Consider the following 20,834-nt stretch of genomic DNA (forward strand, 5'->3'; position numbering starts at 1 on the left):
AATATACCATACTTTCAAATTTATATTTTTACATAGATGGTATGCTAACCCAATTTCCAGATTATATAAACTAGAAAGATTACTTAATATGTTGGTTGACAGAATCAGAATTTAAGAAAATCTGAATGGCCTGATTAAGCCGAATCTAATCAGATGAAATCTAATTAGAGTAAATGTTAAGACTTACACTTAGATTTTTTTAAAAACCAACTTTCCAGATATAGAATGGGAAAGAGATGATCACATCAAATAATATGAAAAAGAGCCCAAAGTTTTAATGCATTAAAAATTCATTATGAATCAGCCATGTGATGTGGCAGCTAGAAATGGTAATAGAAACTTTGGATAGAAAAATATCATGTCCAGAATAAGGGAAGAAGTAGGGGATAGTCCAGTAGTTCTCTTTCCTCCTCAGTTCACATCCAAAATGTTGTGATCATACCGTTCTCCAAATTTTAGGGAAGATAGGGTGAGTGTATTGGGATTACACAGGAAAATAAGGAGGGTTAAAATTATGCCATATGGGAGAAATTTGAAATAATTGGGGATATTTAGCATAGATAAGCAAAGGCTTGCAAAACTGGGGAAGAAACCCTTGCTTTTCCTTTGTAAAGGTGATTAAGTCTATTCTGTTTTACTCAGAGACCAGAACTAGGGCTGACAGAGGGAAGAAAAAGCGAGACAATTTTTGACTTGGGGTAAAGAAAAATGTCTCAACAACAAAAGCTGTCCAAAGATAAAATGAGCTAGCTGCTTCATTAGATAGTGGGCTATCTCTTTCAGCTAATGAGTTCTCCATCACTGATGATCTTTAGAGAGAGGCTAAAAATGCTTGTAGAGGGCTAGGCTCAGAATCGGGATAATCTGGGTTCAGACTGTGATTCTAGGCAAACAACTCACTTCTGTGAACCCTAGTGTCCTTCAAAGCTTGTCTAAAACATCATCTCCTCCAAGAAGCATTACTAATGCTACTCTACAAAATTATCTGGGGTTTATTTTGTATGTACTTTTATTTGTACGTGTATATTCTGAGTATGTGCATATGTACACAAGTTATTTCCCATACTAGAAAGAAAGCTTGAAGACAGTGACCTTTTCACATTTGTCTTTATATCCCCATGGTGCTTGGTACAGAGTAGCCCTTGCAAATTGAATGCAATGGAAAAATGGCTTCATTGAGCCTCAGTATCTCCATCTGTAAAATGGGAACAATAATAGCACTTATGTCAGAATATTGTGGGGAAGCACAAATGAGATAATGTATGTGAAGTGCTATGTAGACTTTAAAAACCGTAAGCAAATACCAGTTATTGTTATGATTATTATCATTATTGGCTAAGTAATAGAAAAGAGGTCAGGATGGATTGTAGTAAATGAGCTTTAAGATCATTTCTAATCTAGAATTCTATAACTCAAAAATAATTTCTAGTGATGTCACTGAAATAATGATCCAAGAGTTGAAAGAAAAAGGGACAAAAAACAGCTCAGGAGCCCAAAAGAATAAGTAAAAAAAAAAAAGTTGGAGAAAAGTAGGCCCTTTTTTGCTTTTAAGAGTTCATCAAAAAAAAGAGTTCATGCATTTTCCATCAAACGGCTTCTTGTGTCAATAACTTTCATTATATGCCATTTTATTCTATTATTTTACATAGATTACATACCTTGGATAATGAGTTCCTCAAAATAGATCTTAGAAAATCTTTCTAAATCTATCTCTTTCTACAACTGGATATCAAATAGGATTTTAATGTTGGAACAATTTTTCATTTCATAAAGGAATTTCAGTGACTTTTAGCCCACTCAGTCTAAAAAAAAGCTAAGTCAAGATGAAAAATATCAAGGATGATTGAAATTTTTATATTGATCATACATAGTTCTTTTAGAAATTAACTTCATCCAAATTATCAATATGGAATTAGAAAAGATGGAAAATCTTTAACAATATCATAAATAACATACATGAAATAATTGACAGTTTTGTTTGTCAAATTGGAAGAACAGGGAAATCAAAGATAAACTGATAATGTCCATTTAGAAATGTCTATTAGGAGAAGGGATTCCTTTGATCAGGTAGAATAGGAAGGCTCCATTTGTCATGCATAATTGTTAGAGTAGGAAAGGGTGATTTATTGAAGTTTCTGACATAGCCCAGGTCAAACTGCTTTAGAAGTTACATAAATTACCTTTTCTTTGGTTTTATAGCTTTAATATTTGGTTTCATAACTAGGTTCCTCTAGTCCATGAAGCCAATGTAATTGGCAAGTATGGTTGTCAATAGCCATATCATCCATTTAAAAAGTGCACTTTGTCTTTGTGCTCTGTGTGGGGGATAGGACCACAGCCCCCATAAGGCCTACTGGTTGAAAAGTTAGTGTCCCTGTGGGAGTGGTTCATCCAGATCAGTGATGTGACAAAGCCACATCAGCCTTGGGTGGGCTGCAGAAAGGTGAAACTGGTGTTTGGCTGTGAGCTCATGTTCTCTTGCATTTAAGGGAGTCTATGCCAGATATCTTCTGGGAAATTCTGCATCTGAAACAAGTCATCTGTTTGCTGATGTTGTCAAACCCCTAGCAGAGACTGGACTACAACTCACAAAGAGGTAAGAAAAATGTAAAACTGGACTCAAGTAGATTTCATTAATTTGTAACATTTATATCCCGATTTTTAAATGTTTAGCAGGCAGGGAGTATTTCTTTACAATAGCGATGCACATTGCCAGTCATAATCGTCTTCAGGAATGCTACGTGGGAATCATTTTGGAGCTTATACTAATTGACCTGTTTTACTTTTGGTAAAGAACTTTGAATGCTACAGTTTCACAGTCTGATCCAACGGGAAGATTGTTCCTCCAGAGTAAGACAGGCCAAGAAGTTCTGCTGAAAGTGAAGCATTTTATGCAACAATACATACTGCCAGCAGAAAAGGTAATTGTGTTCCAAATACTTTTATTATGAAATGGAATATTTATTTTGCCCCCCCCCAAAAAAAAGATTGAAGAACTATGTCTATGCTCCCAACTTTCATGGGTTTCTCTAGCCTTTCTTTGCTCAACATCAGAGGGAATCTGCCTGAGTACCTCAGCTGGGACCCCCTTTCCTGCTACCTGCACACTGCATTTTGTGCAGTTCTGAGGTGGAAGAATTCAATTTTATTTCTTGTTAGATTTCTTGAACACCATTTGCTCTGATATGAACTCCAAGATTTTGCTGCATTAGGTATCCATAGGCTGGGCAACCTCTTTCCTTGTTCAGGGGCCTGTCCTCATTGAGAAATGCAAAGAGTGAAGTATAATGGAAATAACACTGCGAAGAACCAGAAGATTTAGCTTCCAAGACCAATCTTTCACCACATGGCTGTGGATTTTTAGACAGCCTCTTTAATCTTCTTAGACCTCATTTTTCACACCCACAAAATGAGTAGTTAGGTCATTTTTTTAACAGTCCTTTCAGACTCTTAAAAGTTATTTATCTTAAGGGTATAGATTCAAACTAATAATGTGAAAGTGAAAAATTGAGACAGTTACCTCTTTCATTTGAAATCTACATATATACATAACATATATATATTTGGTTTGTTTTTATTTAAATTTGCCTCTATTGAAACCATAGAATAATAGAAGGGGGTCCTCCTTTCTGCTGAAATTGCCTTGTACATGCTTACTTGTGTGTGTATTATTTCCTTTTGATTAAATTCTTCATAGTCAGAGACCCCACACCTAGTGTGCCTGGCACACATCATAGATGTTTAATAAATACTAGCCTAATTAAGATTGAATATGGATTAACCTTGATAACATTACCATTTTTATTGCTCTGTTTATCTTAGAGTATTTGATCCTTAGAATCACTCTTTGATAATTGTACTGACAGAAGAGTCCTTTGTTTATTTAGTAGAAAGTGCCTAACATTTATTTCCTAATACTTCATTAGTCTCAATAATAAAATACTACAACTGTTACCATTCTTGTGAGATTTATATTATTAACAGTATATTGTGTTTACCTCCAGAAGGGATTAGTCGCTTTGGCTAAAAGGTGTTTAGAGAATCTTGTTAAATTGTTTTTTCATGATCTGTGTAAAAGAGATCACACTTGTCAAATGTTATAATTTTTAATTAGGCAGAGATTTAGGTCATTTCACAACTGTAACTTGCTTTTTTGTCAGGAAGTTAGCTGCTATTTAACGTTTCCTGTTTTAGGCAGTATACTATTATTGGTTTTCTAAAATGAACATTGCTTTAAGCCCATTGTGTCCATAAAGAAAGGTATTTTGTAATACATATTTTTTTTTTACTATTTGTATTTTTGCAGAATTGAGATATTGAGTAATGGGCACAGTTGTCTAAATTTTTCAGAATAAAAAATTGCTAGTATTATTTTCATTAGTAAACCCTCTATCTAAAGATGATTCTACTGAAATTACAAAGCAAAGTTTAGAGATTCCATTTTCTTTTGACATATTAATGATATAGTCAATGAATTATATAAACATCTCTGTCTATATAGATAATGGACATATGTGTGTATACAAACAAATCTGTCAGTGGCCAATTTGAACTGTAAAGCAAAAATTTGTGATAAAGATCTTGGAAGCTAATTTGATTTGGGATTAAAGGGAGATGATATGAAAGATGATTCCCAAATTTTGAGCCTAAATAAATGGGAGGGTGATAGTCATTTACTAATAAAAGAAATAAAGTCAAGATTAGTCACTAATTTGGATGGGAAAATGATAGATTAGTTTTATTGGATTTGTTTGAACAACAAGACAACTAGGTAAAAATATCTAGCAAACTGTCAGAAATATCCTCAAACTTGGGAGAAAGGACAGAGTAGATAGATAGATAGATAGATAGATAGATAGATAGATAGATAGATGGATGGATGGATGGATAGATAGATATGCATATATATTTAAGATTAATAATCTACTTAGAAGTAACAATTGAAGTCGTAAGAGAAGAGAAAGAAAAATAACAAGGATAGAACTGCCTGGATGAACCAAAAATTAGCAAAGCAGTCAAAGAAGATGTTTTGATCAATATTTTTATAATTGTTATTATTAAGAGAAATGTATAAAATCATTTGAAACAGTAGACAAATCTCATATCCCCAAATGACTTATTCTTGATTTTGGAAACATATCTTTATATTTCCACTTAAATATAGATTTATTTGATGCTCTTTAATTCCTTCTGTATTGAATTAGGAGGGAAGTGCCTTCTGTCACAGTAGCCTTAAACTCATATAGAACACAGATTCAGTCTGGAGGGAACCTGACCCTTTAAGGAGAGGAGAAATCAGATTTCCTCCTCTGTCCATTCTCAAGTTAAGTGCTTCTCACAGTGTGGTCCAGAGAATTCTTAAGGTCTCTAAAACCGTTTCAGAATATCTACAAATTCAAAATTAGTTTTTATATATGATAAATATCTATAAATGTAATCCACACAAACAAAAACTCTTTGGAAAAATCCTCAATAATTTTAATGGTGTAAAGATTCTGAGAACAAAATTTTGAGAACCCCTGCTTTACTCTCGAATTCTGGCAAAAAAAATCTCTTAAACAAAAGTGAAGATATAGCTCATTTCTAAAGTCTCCTCAAAAGAAATTAATAGGGACCTTCCAGAAGTGTATTCACTCTACAAAGAGTGCTGCAAAAGGCCTGGAGAGACTTACACGAACTGATGCTAAGTGAAATGAGCAGGACCAGGAGATCATTATATACTTCAACAACAATACTAGATGATGACCAGTCCTGATGGATCAGGCCATCCTCAGCAACGAGATCAACCAAATCATTTCTAATGGAGCAGTAATGAACTGAACTAGCTATACCCAGAAAAAGAACTCTGGGAGATGACTAAAAACCATTACATTGAATTCCCAGTCCCTATATTTATGCACACCTGCATCTTTGATTTCCTTCACAAGCTAATTGTACAATAATTCAGAGTCTGATTCTTTTTGTACAGCAAAATAATGTTTTGGTCATGTATACTTATTGTGTATCTAAGTTATATTTTAATATATTTAACATCTAACTGGTCATCCTGTCATTTAGGGGAGGGGGTGGGGGGGTAAGAGGTGAAAAATTGGAACAAGAGGTTTGGCAATTGTTAATGCTGTAAAGTTACCCATGTATATATCCTGTAAATTAAAGACTATTAAATAAAAAATAAAAAATAAAAAAATTTATACATTAAAAAAAAAAAAAAAAAAACAAAGAGTGCTGCAGCTGGGGGCACGCTGGGTAGAGTGCCAGGCCTGGACTCAAGGAAAGACTGCTCTTTAATTCAAGTCTATCCTCAGATGCTTATTAGCTGTGTGACCCAGGGCAAGATAGTCAATCCTGTTTGTCTCAGTTTCCTCATCTGTAAAATGAGCTGGAGAAGAAAATAGCCAACCCCTCCAGTGACTGTGTTCGAAAAACTCAAATGGGGTCATGAAATTTGATACATGAAGAGTAACTGTCTCATGTAAGATAGGTATTTATTTCCTCCATCACAAAAAAAATCCTTTAAAAATATAAAAGATTCATAAGTGCATATTAAAAAGATATTTAAAATTTGATTCATTTTATAGGATTGCTGAATAGATTTTTATTTTACCTTCTATCTGCATGGTTTGAGCAGCTTGCTGTGTATGTCCAGATCCTCTGGCCAGCTGGACTGTCTTCACCTTTAGCACTCTGGCTGCATAATCTGCCTGGTAGAGAGGTTTTCCCCTCTGAAAAGTCATTTCTCACTTTATTCATCATCTCCTGGGCCTCAGCAGCTAATTGGAAGAACAGCCAACCATTCAAACTCAAGCCACCTGTTAGTCAGTGTGATGGTTAAAATCAGAAGAATCAGCCAGGGCCTTGAACCAGTCTCAGACTTGCCTAGGCAAGCATATGTTCATGCTGCTACTTGCCCATGGGCACTATTTTTTTCTTTGTGTGTGCGGTAGGGGGTGAAGGGAACAGAAGAAAGGAGTAAAGAGAAGTCTTCTCTCCCAGACCTCAGTAAAAATTTAAGGGAAAGCTGATTGTGGTTTAGTTCTTATAAAGAGGCAGCCCTGAAAGTAACCAAAAGCCATTTCTTCTTACGACCCATAGAGTAAGTGACATTTCTTGGTCCAGTTGCCAATTGTCTTGGACGTAACATCCCACCCATCCCTCTGACCAAGAAACCAATTAGAAGATACTAGTCACATGTGGCTTACCAAATGATGGTTCATATTATATCTTTAAATCAAATGATGAACCCCATTATGAATGCCAAACTCAAGAGAAGCCAAAAAGTTTCCTAAATTCCTCTGTCCTCCTCTTCCTCCCTTCAATCTATTTCATGCTGGAAAATGCTGGCTTCCCTGACAACCAACACCCTAGACTGACTCAGGGTTCCCTGTCTCAGACCTTTCTTGAAACAGGAGAAGGATGTTAAGTGCTTTGAGATTTAAATAATTTCATCTTGTATAAATAAAAGAAATTGAGATAACAGAGCAAAATTAAGTACAGTAGGTTCTTTCTTAAAACACAAATGTGAAATGTTCTGTTGGTATTTCTCACAAGGATAATTACACAATAAATGAACACCTGATCTCTGATTTTGTTTGAGATCTGATTTTTAGATAGTATAATTTTATGAAATAGTATATATATATATATATATATATATATCTCTTGGATATACTTATTGTATATATATAATATATATTATATTGTATATATCTACATATATATGTATATATATCTTTGATATATACTTATTGTCTCTCTGTTAGAATGTAAGCTAAGTGGAAGTAGGGACTGTTTTATTTTCCTGTTTTATATCCACAATACCTGGCACAGTACCTCTCACATAGTAGGCTGTTAATAAAAACTGGTTTATTAAAAGAGATTTTATTTGATTAAGATATATCTATATTCTAAACCTAAAACTGTATCCTTTGGAAATTGGTAGTAGTTTGTGAAATGTTTAAGTAATAATATATCGCAAATGATAGTGTGCAATTTTTTAACGAATTAACATTTTGTTTTTGTTTTAAGGAGGTAATAGAGTTCTATATACAAAAGGAAAATTCTCTGGACAAGTGGAAAAGGCCTGCAGTGATTGAAAAACTTGAGGTACTGAAAATAAAATGTTTAAGTATTTTATAAATATTATAAAAACAATAGTGATGGTAGTCTTAATCAAATATAACTTTAAATACATCTATATTTAGATAAGATTTATGATTACATATGTATATATCTACATATATATGTATGTGTGGGTACAGATGTGTAAAGAATATATACATAACAGAATTTAAAACTTGAAGAATGAATGATTTCCTCACTATGAGTATTCTCTCCTGCCACAGATTGACAGTTTTTATTCCTAAGTAGCATCTGATGCATGCCTGGGGATTCCTCAAAGTCGCCTGACTTGGTTGCACCTAAAGTATTTGTATTATGCTGACATAGTCCTTGGGGGCCCAACTTCATGAGCATGTCGTGCTGAGACTTCAGATTCAGTCTTTCATAGAATGTGTTCTTCTATCTTAATAGAAGATACTGATTGATTGATTTCAGTAACAAAAGAAAACCAGTGTAGCGAATCACTGGGCTCTGTGGAGAAAGTGCCAGAGGATCCAGCTATAGTAACAGAACAGAGCAAAGAAGATACAATTCATAGCTAGGCATGGCTGTGTTCTTCAAAGTTCCTCAGGGTTTTCTGCATATCAAAAAGTTAATAAACCAATTGCAATGTCTGCAAACAGTGAAAACTGAGATAAAGCACACTATTGTTGTGATTGTTGTTTTAAGGGGATGTAATCTAGAACGTCGGAGAGAATTTTTTTTTAATTTTAATAAGAATAATCCATGGAACTTGTAGTTAAATATGAAATACCATACTTTTGAAGCAGGTGCTGGCACAAACATAAGCAATATAGTTGTAAATCTGAATGTGAAACAAATAATTTAGTGGTCACAGCTCTGCTAATTACTTAGAGTAAATGAAAAAAAAATGCATTATCTAAAAATTAAGTAAATTTCAGTGAATCAGGAAGACCTTTGTGTTTCATATCCTCCATAGTGGGGGTGAAGAATAGAGGCATGTGTTTATATATGACGAATTATATATGTGTGTATATGTATATAGAATAGCTAAGTAGTGTATATTGATTAAAACCTTGAGTCTGGAGACAGGAGGACCTGAGTTAAAATCTAGCCTTAGATACTTCCTAACTGTGTAATCCTGGGCAAGTCTCTTAACTCTATTTGCCTTAGTTTCCTCATCTATAAAATGAGCTGGAGAAAGAAATGGCAAACCAGTCTAGTAACTTTTCCAAGAAAACCCCAACTTGGGGTCATAAAGATTTGGGTGCGACAAAAAAGAATCAATATGTACATACACATATGTACTTGTATCTCATATGCATGTCTGTTTTTGATTCACACACATATGTTGATCACATCTACAATTGACTTTTTGAAAAGAAAACTAAAAAATGGATTTTCTAATACACAAATCAAGGTATACAATGTCCAGTTTTCAGTGTGTGATAAATGGTCTTAGAAGTTATCAAAAGAAAACATAAAAATACAGTAATAACATCAACAACAACCCCTATTATCGTGGTGCACCTAAATTATGAATAAAACAGGGCAAGTGGAAGTGTGATCATTTGCAAGTCATTGCAAATTATTGTAATTTGAATTTCCGCTTTTGTATTTTCAACAAAAATAAGTGTAAGAAGTAGAACAGTATGATTCACAGTATTTTGCATAGTCATGCATGGAGATGTGAGATCCGGTTTTGTTTTGTTTTAAACTGATTCAGTAGGACATGCTAAAATGAGCAAATTCAGTTTTAAAAACCATATCCAGAGCAATTAGAGAAGAGCTTATAAACACAGTAGATAATAGAACAAGAGAGAAAATTCCTGTTGAATTTGAAAAACAGCTTCCACTTGCAAAAAGTCAGAGCAATTGAATACTGTTGGATATAATGAATGTATTCATTAGTACCCAGAAGATTTTTAAAGTTGCCCAAATAAAGCATCTTCTCAGCATGACATATTTCCTGGGATAAAGAGATGAACCCTTAATGAAGGGTTAAGGCAAATTATAAAGATGTCTCTTCACCACTTTGACAGGAAATGGCCAAAGCCGAGGGGCTTTGGAACCTCTTTCTGCCAGCTCTCAGCGGCCTCAGCCAGGTGGATTATGCATTGATTGCGGAAGAAACAGGAAAATGCTTTTTTGCTCCAGATGTTTTCAATTGCCAAGCACCAGGTTAGAAAACTATTTCATAAAAGTGTCTTTAGCTGATATTCTAGGCAATGTTTTCAATAATGCCTTAAGTGAAAGAGATGATATTTCAAAGACATGGGAACATGAGGATTTTCTTTTTTTATGGTCATAAATCAACTCCCAAACCTGACATAGTTGTAGTCATGTAGTTGCTGGTATCTGGTAATGATAAAGACAGTCAATTCCTATTTAATTATCTGGAACTGAGACGTTGTGCCCATTCAGAAAGTGGGGGAGTTAAGGTGAATAACCACCAGACTTCTGAGAAAAACATTGGGTTGTGGTTAAAGAGTTGGGCAATTTTGTCTGTGGCAACATGGGAAGTAATTACTGCTCTGGTGCTCCTGTATAGCAATAACCTTCCAACTTTCTGGTCTTCTTTACGACCTTAAAAAAGTTACTGAGGACCCCTTCAAAGAACTTTTATGGGGGATTTTCTATTAAAACTTTCCAAGATTAGAAATTAAAACATCTCAGGATTTATGAAAATTGTTGTGACTTTGGGTCTCTAAGGGTCTCCCCCACACACACATTTGTTCATGCTTTGGCCTGAGTGAAGGCTTCTTGGTATGTGTCAGCGAGGTGCCATGATGCAAAGACCTCAGTGGAGGCTCCTTTCTCCTACTTTAGCTCTGCTGCTGTGCCACATGATTCTGTGGCATCCTGAAGAAGCTGCTCCCCGTGTAGATGTCAGGGATCACGAGGGCCCCTATTACACAGTCGGTCACATGACCTCTGTTTGGCTCGCATGCTGGATCTATCTGAGAACCACTCATGTAGTGGGGTCAGCAACAGCTCTGCTAGATGTACAGTACTGGTCAGAGAAAGCGCAATCCAGGCTTAGCAAAGCAACTGCAGAATGAACTTGAACTTGTGGGGGCTTGAGCTATGGAACTGTGCCACTCCACTAGGAAGGTATGGGTGATGTTCCTTCCAAATGCTGTCATTATTACCTGCACCCCACTGTAACCATCTAATGAAATGGTTGTAAATTTAAAGTGTTGATAATTGGTCATAACTGTTTTAAAAATAAGACCTATTCCTAGTCAGGTTAACAAGTTAATAGTCAAATAAAGTGGAAAGAACATGAAACCCTGCAAGAGATCTACATCCTGATGAAGGTCTGTCATAAAAGGGTGTGATCTTGGACGTGGCATTTAACTTCTGGGACATCAGATTACAAAATGAAAAAAAAGTCATTATCTCTAAGGCCCTTTTAGTTCTAATTTCTATGATTTTTTTTCTGTTTTATGACTGTTTCCCCAAATAACATTTTACTAGTGTCCTAAAGGACAGGTAGGTGGCTCAGCAGATAAGAGTGCTGGTATGGATATCAGGAAAGTTCATCTTCCCAACTTAAAATTCAGCCTCACCTACTTACTAACTGTGGGATCCTGGTTAAGTCATTTAACCCCATTTGACTCAGTTTCCTTAGCTGTCTAGTGAACTGGAGAAGGAAATGGCAAATTGCTCTACTGTCTTTGCCAAGAAAACCCTCAAAAGGGTGACAAAAAGTCAGACATGACTGAAACAACTCAACAACAATGTTCTGAAATTAGTTCAGGAAGAACTAAATTACATGAAAAATAGTCAGCTACTTTTAAAAATACATTAACACCACCAAGTATCCTAAGGAGGAAGTAAGAGATTTTCTTTAAGTTCCTTTGGTCTTCAGTTTTAGGGATGTGTGTTCTAGACCAAAGTGCTTGAAACATTTCCAAGTGAGGTATACAAGTGAATGTGCTCTATATTGAGTGTTTGGGGAGACTTAAATAATTTTTCAAAAGGCTAACTAACTCCAACTTAGAACGCCTAAATCCTCAGTTTCAAAAGTCGTAATAGAGATCATTTAAAGTCTTTAACCAATAGATTATTCTTCATCTTTACATTCATGCAGCAAGTACAAAGGACAGTAAGTGATGCCATTAGTTTTGAATTGATTAGTGGTTTCATTAATTGAACTTATAACATTCAAGCATTAAAAGAATAGATGCTTATCTAAATTATTTTAAGTCATTTGGCAAGTCATGTTATTAAGAAGTTACACACCAAAGCCTTATGCCCAAATCAGGATCAGAACCTAGAGAATGAAGAATTAGTTTTTGAAAAATATGACATCACTTGAAGACCATAATAAAACATTATTTTATGATGTAACATGAATTAGCAAACCAGATTTTTTATGAAGATAAGACTTCATTAATTAAAAAATATATATTTATTTACTAATAGAATCATATCAAATTTTAGGATAAGTTATCTTTGTCAACTTTTTTGCTTTATGAAGGAATCCCTTCTATAGGGTCCCTGAAGGCACTGTATAAGTATTGTGAGAAATTCAGAGTCTTGTTCTTATCATCTAAAAACTAAAGGAATAAGCATATACAGAAGTCACTACAAAGGAAGGCATAAAGGGGGTGTCCTGTGCATGATATAGATATAAGTGCCAAAGGAATTCACTTGAAAGAGAAATCTGTTCTGCCTGGGGTGATCTGGAAAGGCCCCAAGAGAGGAGATGGCTCTTGAAATGGGCCCTGGATTTTAAGAGATAGAGAGGGTGTGTAGCTGCAATTTGGGGAATCAATAGGTAGAATGGGGAGTGGTGTCCTGGAAGGGCAGGTATTCCAGGGGTAGGAAAAAAATATAAACAAGGATTCCAAGATAGGATTGCATAAGGCATGTTTAAGCAGTGATATTGTTGAAACAGAGGATTTGTGTGTGCCTCATTAAACTCAGGTCTTTTTTCAGTAATGATACTAAGATTTTCTCTCTTTTCTAGTCCTCCTATTGACCAAAAGAGTGTGGTTGAAGTACAATAATAATTCAGGTTTAAGGGGATAGTCTTTGTTCATGAAATGCTTTTTTCCTCAGTGAAAATCTAATCACCTACCCTGGAGTCAGATCCTGTGTCTTGGGCCGCATAAGTGTCATGCTCTAAACTGGCCAAAACTGACTTAAACTAACTTGAAGAAAAATACAACGAATATTTATGTAGATAATACATGTGTGCATGTATATATGTATATATACAACTAGGATTTAAATAGGCTTAAACATCCTGTAAGCTTAAACTATTGTTACTTTATGGTCTGAGATCATTATTTTCTTAACTGATGTGTTTTAAAATAATCATATAAAGCTACTAACCTCAAACTGGGTAAAATTGTGGTGCAAAAATATACTTTTTATCAATTCATAGACACGGGAAATATGGAGGTACTTCACCTATATGGAAGTGAAGAGCAGAAGAAACAGTGGCTTGAACCTCTTCTCCAAGGAAGAATGAAATCTTGCTTTTGCATGACAGGTAACCTGGCCATTTGTATCCTCTCTGCTGACCTCCATCTCCTATCTCCACCTGCACGCTGGACGTCTTGAACTAGATGTTCTATAGAAGTCTTACCTTCACCATGTCCAAAACTCAACTCCTCACCTTAGCCTCAAAACCTTCCCTTCTCCCTAACTTCCCTGTTCATCCTGTTGAGGCTCCCATCATCTTCCCCTGCCCCCAGCCTGGGGACCCTCCTGAATTCCTCACTCTCCCTCCTCCATTCCCTCTTACACGTGCCCCTTCTCTCCTTGGCCCCTGCCACAGAGTGCTTGTTTGCATGTTGTCTCCCCAATTAGACTGTGTGTTTCTTAATAGTGGAGACTGGCTTTTGCCTTTCCTTGGGTCCTCAGCAATTACACAGTGCCCGGCATAAACTAGGCCCTTTTCCTGAATGTTTGCTGATTGACTACCCGTTCTGCAGCTTAAGAATTCCTCACAGTACAATGGTTTTGAGGAAGTTGTTATTGGTGACTAGAAAGATAAAATGTGGCATAGAAGGCAAATGTGTGGATCCAAGGCTTCCTTTCCCAATTGGCCCAGTCAATAATAAATAATTGATAGGCAGTCTTGTTCCTTTAAAGTGAAATTGATTCTCTAGTAAAATCACCCTTCCTAGTTGATTCCTAGCCAGCCACACAAGGGATGATTATAGTAAGAAAAACAAAGGACAACATTTGCTTTCTTTTGACTGTCTTTCTTTTTTAAAAAATTTGTATCCACCTACAATTCACATTGTAGGTATTTGTTTATTGAATTTAAAAAATTGTGACTATGACTTCCATTACTCCCATTGTTCTTTATGGACATTTCATGCTGTTTTCTTTTAGGTAGATTAAACATCTTGATGTTAATTAACTTCATAATACAGTTCTCAAAATGCTTAGCTTTTTCATGAACTAGTAAAAATGGAACTTTGATCAATGCTAAACATCTGGTCCAAATTATAATAGTATGTTTTAAAACATACCTAAAAATATTTTACCTAAGAATATTTGACCTCTTTTATGCATAAGAGGAAGTAATTTTTAAAAGCTTAGTTTTATTATTTCATATTTCAGTTTACAATTAAAGCTCAAATTTATTTTGAATTTTCACAGTTTTAGGTATACAAATTATTTTTATAATTTTTCTATAAGGTTCAGATTTTCATCTCATATGTAAATTATATAAGTTATTCCTTAAAAAAAAACATTTTTTCCTCTTCATCAGTAACATTTAGAAATACTTTATGAATATTTATTTATTTCTAGTATTAGGCATTGTGGGAAATATAAGGAGCTTTCAGTCAGGTGAGGCAGATACATATAATTAAATAACCCATTTATCGAATATGTCAGCTATAAGTAACTATGAAACAAGAACTGAGATGATACTGAGTCTACAGTCTGCAGCTGAGAGTCAGTGAAAGAAGACTTCCTAAAAATATTGAGTTTGGGCAAATTTTGTAGGATAGAAGGAATATGAAAAGATGAGGTATCACAAATGAAGAGAATGAAATGTGCAAGTATCAGAAGAGGACTGGTCATTAAATTAACTGAAGGAAATTAATTATAGAATTGAGGGAAGTCTAGATCCAAATTTTTAACATTTTTTCAGTGAAACAAGATAGTAATGTTTTTTGTCTTGTTTTGACAAGTTTAAAAGCTTCTTGCCAAATTAATTAGTGCAGACACGTGAAGTAAAACTCAGGATGATGGAGATACAAGGTACTGAAGTATTGAACTTTACCTTTTTCTCTCACTGGTGATAGTTTTATGTATTTATTTAAATTTAGCTTTTGGTTCCTTATAGAGCCTGATGTTGCCTCTAGTGATGCTACTAATATTGAATGTACTATTGAACGAGATGGTGATAGCTATGTCATCAATGGCAAGAAATGGTGGAGTAGCGGTGAGTAAACCTAGTTATGGACATCAGAATTAGCTGACTTTCAGCAGTTCGGTTTTTTTCAATTTGGGGAGCTGGGAGAGTTGACAGGGAAATAAGACAAATCTTTGTTGGAAAAAAGTGACATATAATTTAAAAAACTGAAATAAGAAACAGAAAAATTTCAGTTATTTTAACTCTATTTTTGAAGTATTTTCATAATTTCCAAATAAATTATTTGTGAATAGTTCTTCGGGGTTTATTTTTCTCTTCTAATTTTTAGATATGAGAGGAGATTTGATAAGAAATATTTCAATAAATGACATTTATTTTCCCTGTAGAAAAACCTATGTCATCAAATCACATCATTAAGGTTTGTAATTAGAGAATCAATACATACTCACCATAGTTTAATTTTATTCAGAATGAAAAATGGCTACTATATCTTTGTATTTTTGAAATATTTATATTACATGAAAGTTGTTTTGATTTATGTGAATCACAGGGTGTGGTTTTTCAAGATAATGTGATTAAAATGATTTATTTTTGTACATGTTTTTATTCCTTTGAAAAATTAATTTTGTTTGAGATAAGACACATTAGACAGTGATAAGAAATTGTACAGTTAGCAGTCAGTAGTGGTCTTGACTAAACTAATGTGTCCTTTAGGAAATGATTAAAAACCAGAATTTAATTAGTTTTAAGCTAAGAACTTTGAACTAAAGAATCATTAACAAACTGTACCAGTGGGAAACTGTGCTCTAAAATCTGACAAAAAAAAAGTTTTTTAGGCCTGAAAAACATATTTGCACTCTTTTTGGCTATTTTTACTGAGATTATATTTTTAAAAACTTATAAAGCAAGAGACATTTTGGTTCCAGGAGACATTTAAGATTATAATATAAGTATATGTTTATCTAATTTTGAAAAAATTGTGTTTAGTTCCAGAAAATTAAAAGTATCTTATAAATGCATCCTGGTATTACCCCTATTATGGCCAAACAATTAGGGTTGCCAGTTCATTTTATTTCATTTTTTATGATATGAAATATTTTATACCATTTTGTATTTTTTAAAAAAATAAAATATTGATACATTTTTGAGAGGTACAGTAGAAAGCATATGAAATATGGAATGGAATCACAGCACTGATATTCAAATACTGGCTCTCTCTATTCATGGCTTCTGTAACTGTCTCTTTTGGCAAATCTCTGATTCTCTGGATCTTAGCTCCCTTATCTTTCAAATGAGGGATTGGGCTGGCAGATTCCCAAGGTCCCTATCAACTTGTTTTTTATTTTCTTGTGCTTCTATTAAAATCTCTCAACAATCCCCCAAACCAGTTAGTTTATTATTGACAAAAAGGAAGGGTATATCCTTTAACCTTGACAGTATGGTACTAATATTAATATTGGCCACTGTGCTGACCAGAATTTTGTTGTTTTTCCTTGTTGATTTTATTTACAATGTCATGGTCATCCTATATATTGCCATTTGGTTCTTACCTTATTTTGTTATCAAAAACATTGTTACTGCAGATATTTTTATAAGTATGATAGGTCTTTTCTTGTGCTTACCAAAAATTTTTGGGAGGCAGTTTATTGAATACTAGATTTCTTTTTTTTTAACTTAATATTTTATTTTTTATCACTTAACTATAAAGTTAGTTTTCAATATTCATATTTGTAAGGTTTTGAGCTCCAAATTTTGCTCCTTCTCTCCTTCCCTCCCTAAGACAGCAAGCAATCTGATAGAGATTATACATGTACAATCATGTTAAATATATTTCCACATTAGTCATGTTGTAAAAAAAAAAAAAAAAAAGGCTCAGAACAAAAGGGAAAAACCACAAGCAGTAAACAAGAAAAAGTGAAAATAATATGCCCCAATCTATATTAAGACTCTATATTTCTTTTATGGATGTGGATAGCATTTTCTCCCATGAGTCTTTTAGAATTGTCTTAGATCATTGTATAGGTGAAAAGAGCTAAGTCATAATTGCTTATCACACATTATTACTGTTGTTGTATACAGTGGTCTCCTGGTTCTGCTCACTACACTCAGCATCAGTTCATACAAGTATTTCCAGGATTTTTTGAAATCTGCCTGTTTATCATTTCTTAGAGCTCAATAATATTCCAAAACATTCATATACCAAATGAGTGTGCAATCATTCCCCAATTACTGAGCATCTTCTCAATTTCTAATTCTTTGTCACTATAAAGAGAGCATCAATAAATATTTTTGTACATATATGTCCTTTTCCATTTTTTATTATCTCTTTGAGTTATAGACCCAATAGTAGTATTGCTGGATCAAAATTTGATTGTTCCTTGGACATAGTTCCAAATTATTCTCCAGAATGATTGGATCAGTTCACAATTTCACTAACAATGCATTAGCATTTCAATTTTTCCACATCTTTTCCAATATTATCATTTTCCTTTTCTGTTAGGTATGAGATGGAACTTCAGAGTTACTCATTTGCATTTCTCTAAATCAATAGTATTTGATATCATTTTTTCATATAATTGTAGATAGCTTTAATTTCTTTATCTGAAAACTTCCTGTTCATATTTTTTGACCATTTATCAAGTAGGGAATGACTTGTAAGCTAAATCTGATTCATTTGATTCTGTTTGTTTTAGAAATGAAGCCTTTATCAGAGACATTGGCTACATAAATTGTTTCCCATCTTTCTGCTTTCTTTCATTGATTTTGTGCAAAAACTTTTTAATTTAATTAGCATTATCCATTTTGCATTTCATAAAGTTCTCTCTTGTTTGTTCATAAATTCTCCCTAGATCTGACAGGTAAACTATTTCTTACTCTCCTACATCTCTTATGTCTAGATATCATGTACCCATTTTGAGCTTATCTTGATATGGGGTGTGAGATGTTGGTCTATACCTAGTTTCTGCCAAAGTATTTTTCAATTTTTGCAACAGTTTTTGTCAGATAGTGAATTCTTATCCCAAAAGCTGCAATATTTGGGTTTATCAAACAATAGATTATTATAAACAGTAGTAATATATAGTCATTGACATTGTGTTTTGGCAACCTGTTCCACTGCTCTACCACTCTTATTTCTTAGCCATTACCAAATAGTTTTGATGAATGTCACTTTATAATATAGTTTGAGATCTGGTATAGGTAGGTCAATTTCCTTTGCATTTTTTTTCCATTAATACCCTTAAAATTAATGCTCTTGTTTCTCCAAATTAATTTTTTACCCTTAAAATTCTTGAACTTTTGTTTCTATAAATTAATTTTGTTATAATTTTTCTAGCTCTATAACAATTTTTGGTAGTTTGATTAACATAGTACTGAATAAATAAGTTAATTTAGGAGGAATTGTCATTTTTATTATATTAGCTCTGTCTACACATAAGAAATTGATATTTTTCTAGTTGTTAGATCTGACTTTATTTGTATGAAAACTGTTTTGTAACTGTGTTCATACAGTTCCTGGGTTTGTCTTGGCAGGTAGACACCCAAATATTTTATATGGTGTAAAGTTATTTTGAATGAGATTTCTTTCTCTATCTCCTGCTGCTGGGCTTTGTTGGTAACCAGTGGAAATGCTGATGATATATATTGACTTATTTTTATCCAACAACTTTGCTAAAATTGTTAATTTAAAGTCTTTTTTTAATAGATTCTACAGGATTCTCTGTCATCTGTAAAAAGTGATAATTTTGTTTCCTCATTGCCTAGTCTAATTCTTTCGTTTCTTTTTTCTTCTTTTATTACTAAAGATACATACTAAATAATAGTGGTGATAATGGGCATCCTTGTTTCACCCCAATCTTACTGAAAAGGTTTCTAGTTTATCCCAATTATAGATAATGTTTGCTAATGGTTAGATAGCGGTTATCATTTTAAGAAAAATCCATTTATTTTATTTATATGCTTTCAAGTGTTTTTAAGTGTTTAATAGGTACTGTATTTTGTCAAAAGCATTTTCTGCATCTGTTGAGATAATCATTTGATTTGTATTAGTTTTCTTATTGATATGGTCAATTATATTGATAGTTTTCCTAATAATGAATCAGCCCTGCTTTCCTGGTATAAATCCCATATGGTCATTAGGGAAATTCGTCTGTAATTTTTTTTCTTTGTTTCAGTTCTTCCTAGTTTAGGTATCAGCACCATATTTGTATTATAAAAGGAATTTGGTAGGACTCCTTTTTAACCTATTTTTCCAAATAGTTTATATAGTATTAGAATTAATTGTTTTTTAAAGATTTAATAGAATTCACTTGTAAATTCTTCTGGCTGTAGAAACTTTTTCTTAGGGAGTTCAATTTTTTTTTTCTAAAAAGGGTTATTTTGATATTGGTAATTTTGTTTTCTTCTTTTTTAGAAAACAAATCAAATTAACCAAAGGTTTTTTTTTCTATTTTACTGATTTTTTAATAAAATCAACTCTTAGTTTTATTTATTAGTTCAATAGTTTTATTAGTCCTTCCTTAGATTTTAGCATTTCTATTCTGGTATTGGGGATTTTTAATTTGTTCTTTTTTTTTAGCTTTTTTAGTTACATGCCCAATTCATTGATGATCTCTTTTTCTATTTGATTCATGTAAGCATTTAGAGAAATAAAATTTCTCCTAAAAACTTCTTTGATTGAATCCAGTAATTTTTGGTATATGTCTCATTATTGTCATGCTCTTTAAGGAAATTATTGATTGTTTCTATGATTTATTGTTTGACTCACTCATTCTTAAGGATTAGAGTATTTCACTTCCATTTAATTTTTAATCTGTCTTTCCATGGCCCTTTATTACATATATTTTATTATATTATGATCTGAAAAGGATTCATTTAATATTTCTGCCTTTCTGCATTTTTGACTGTGAGGTTTTTATGCTCAAATACGTGGTCAGTTTTTGTGTAGGTGCCATTTACCACTGAGAAAAAGGTATATTCCTTTCTATCCCCATTCAGTTTTCTCCAGAGCTATCTTATCTAACCTTATTAATCTCCTTAACATGTTCATTTTGTGATCAAATTTATCTAGTTCTTAAAGGGGGAGATTGAGGTCTCCTAACAGTATTGTTTTACTATTTCTTCTGTAACTCATTTAGCTTCTCTAGAATTTGGACACTATAGCACTTGGTATATATATGTTTACTATTGATATTACTGCATTATCTATGATACCTTTTAGCAAGATATAGTTTCCTTCCTTATTTCTTTTAATTAGGTTTATTTTTGTTTTTACTATCTGACCTAAGGATTTCTTCTACTTTTTTCATTTCAACTTAATAATAGATTCTACTTCGGCCTTTTACCTTTACTTTGTGTGCATCTCTCTATTTCAGATGTGTTTCTTGTAAACAGAAACAGTAGGTTT

The 20,834-nt window shown here is 33.4% G+C and overlaps 1 protein-coding gene across 1 annotated transcript in view; it reads left to right on the forward strand.

Annotated features, from left to right (window-relative positions):
* Positions 1 to 20,834, forward strand: part of ACAD11 (acyl-CoA dehydrogenase family member 11) — an 87,428-nt gene that overhangs the window by 27,381 nt on the left and 39,213 nt on the right. Inside the window, exons 8-13 of the mRNA XM_031940121.1 lie at positions 2,490 to 2,596; positions 2,795 to 2,921; positions 8,026 to 8,103; positions 10,122 to 10,260; positions 13,478 to 13,585; positions 15,401 to 15,499. Coding sequence (XP_031795981.1) covers positions 2,490 to 2,596; positions 2,795 to 2,921; positions 8,026 to 8,103; positions 10,122 to 10,260; positions 13,478 to 13,585; positions 15,401 to 15,499 — 658 coding nt within the window. The remainder of the gene's footprint in view (positions 1 to 2,489; positions 2,597 to 2,794; positions 2,922 to 8,025; positions 8,104 to 10,121; positions 10,261 to 13,477; positions 13,586 to 15,400; positions 15,500 to 20,834) is intronic.

This window comes from Sarcophilus harrisii, chromosome 5, assembly GCF_902635505.1.
Source record: "Sarcophilus harrisii chromosome 5, mSarHar1.11, whole genome shotgun sequence".
Lineage (NCBI taxonomy): Eukaryota > Metazoa > Chordata > Mammalia > Dasyuromorphia > Dasyuridae > Sarcophilus > Sarcophilus harrisii.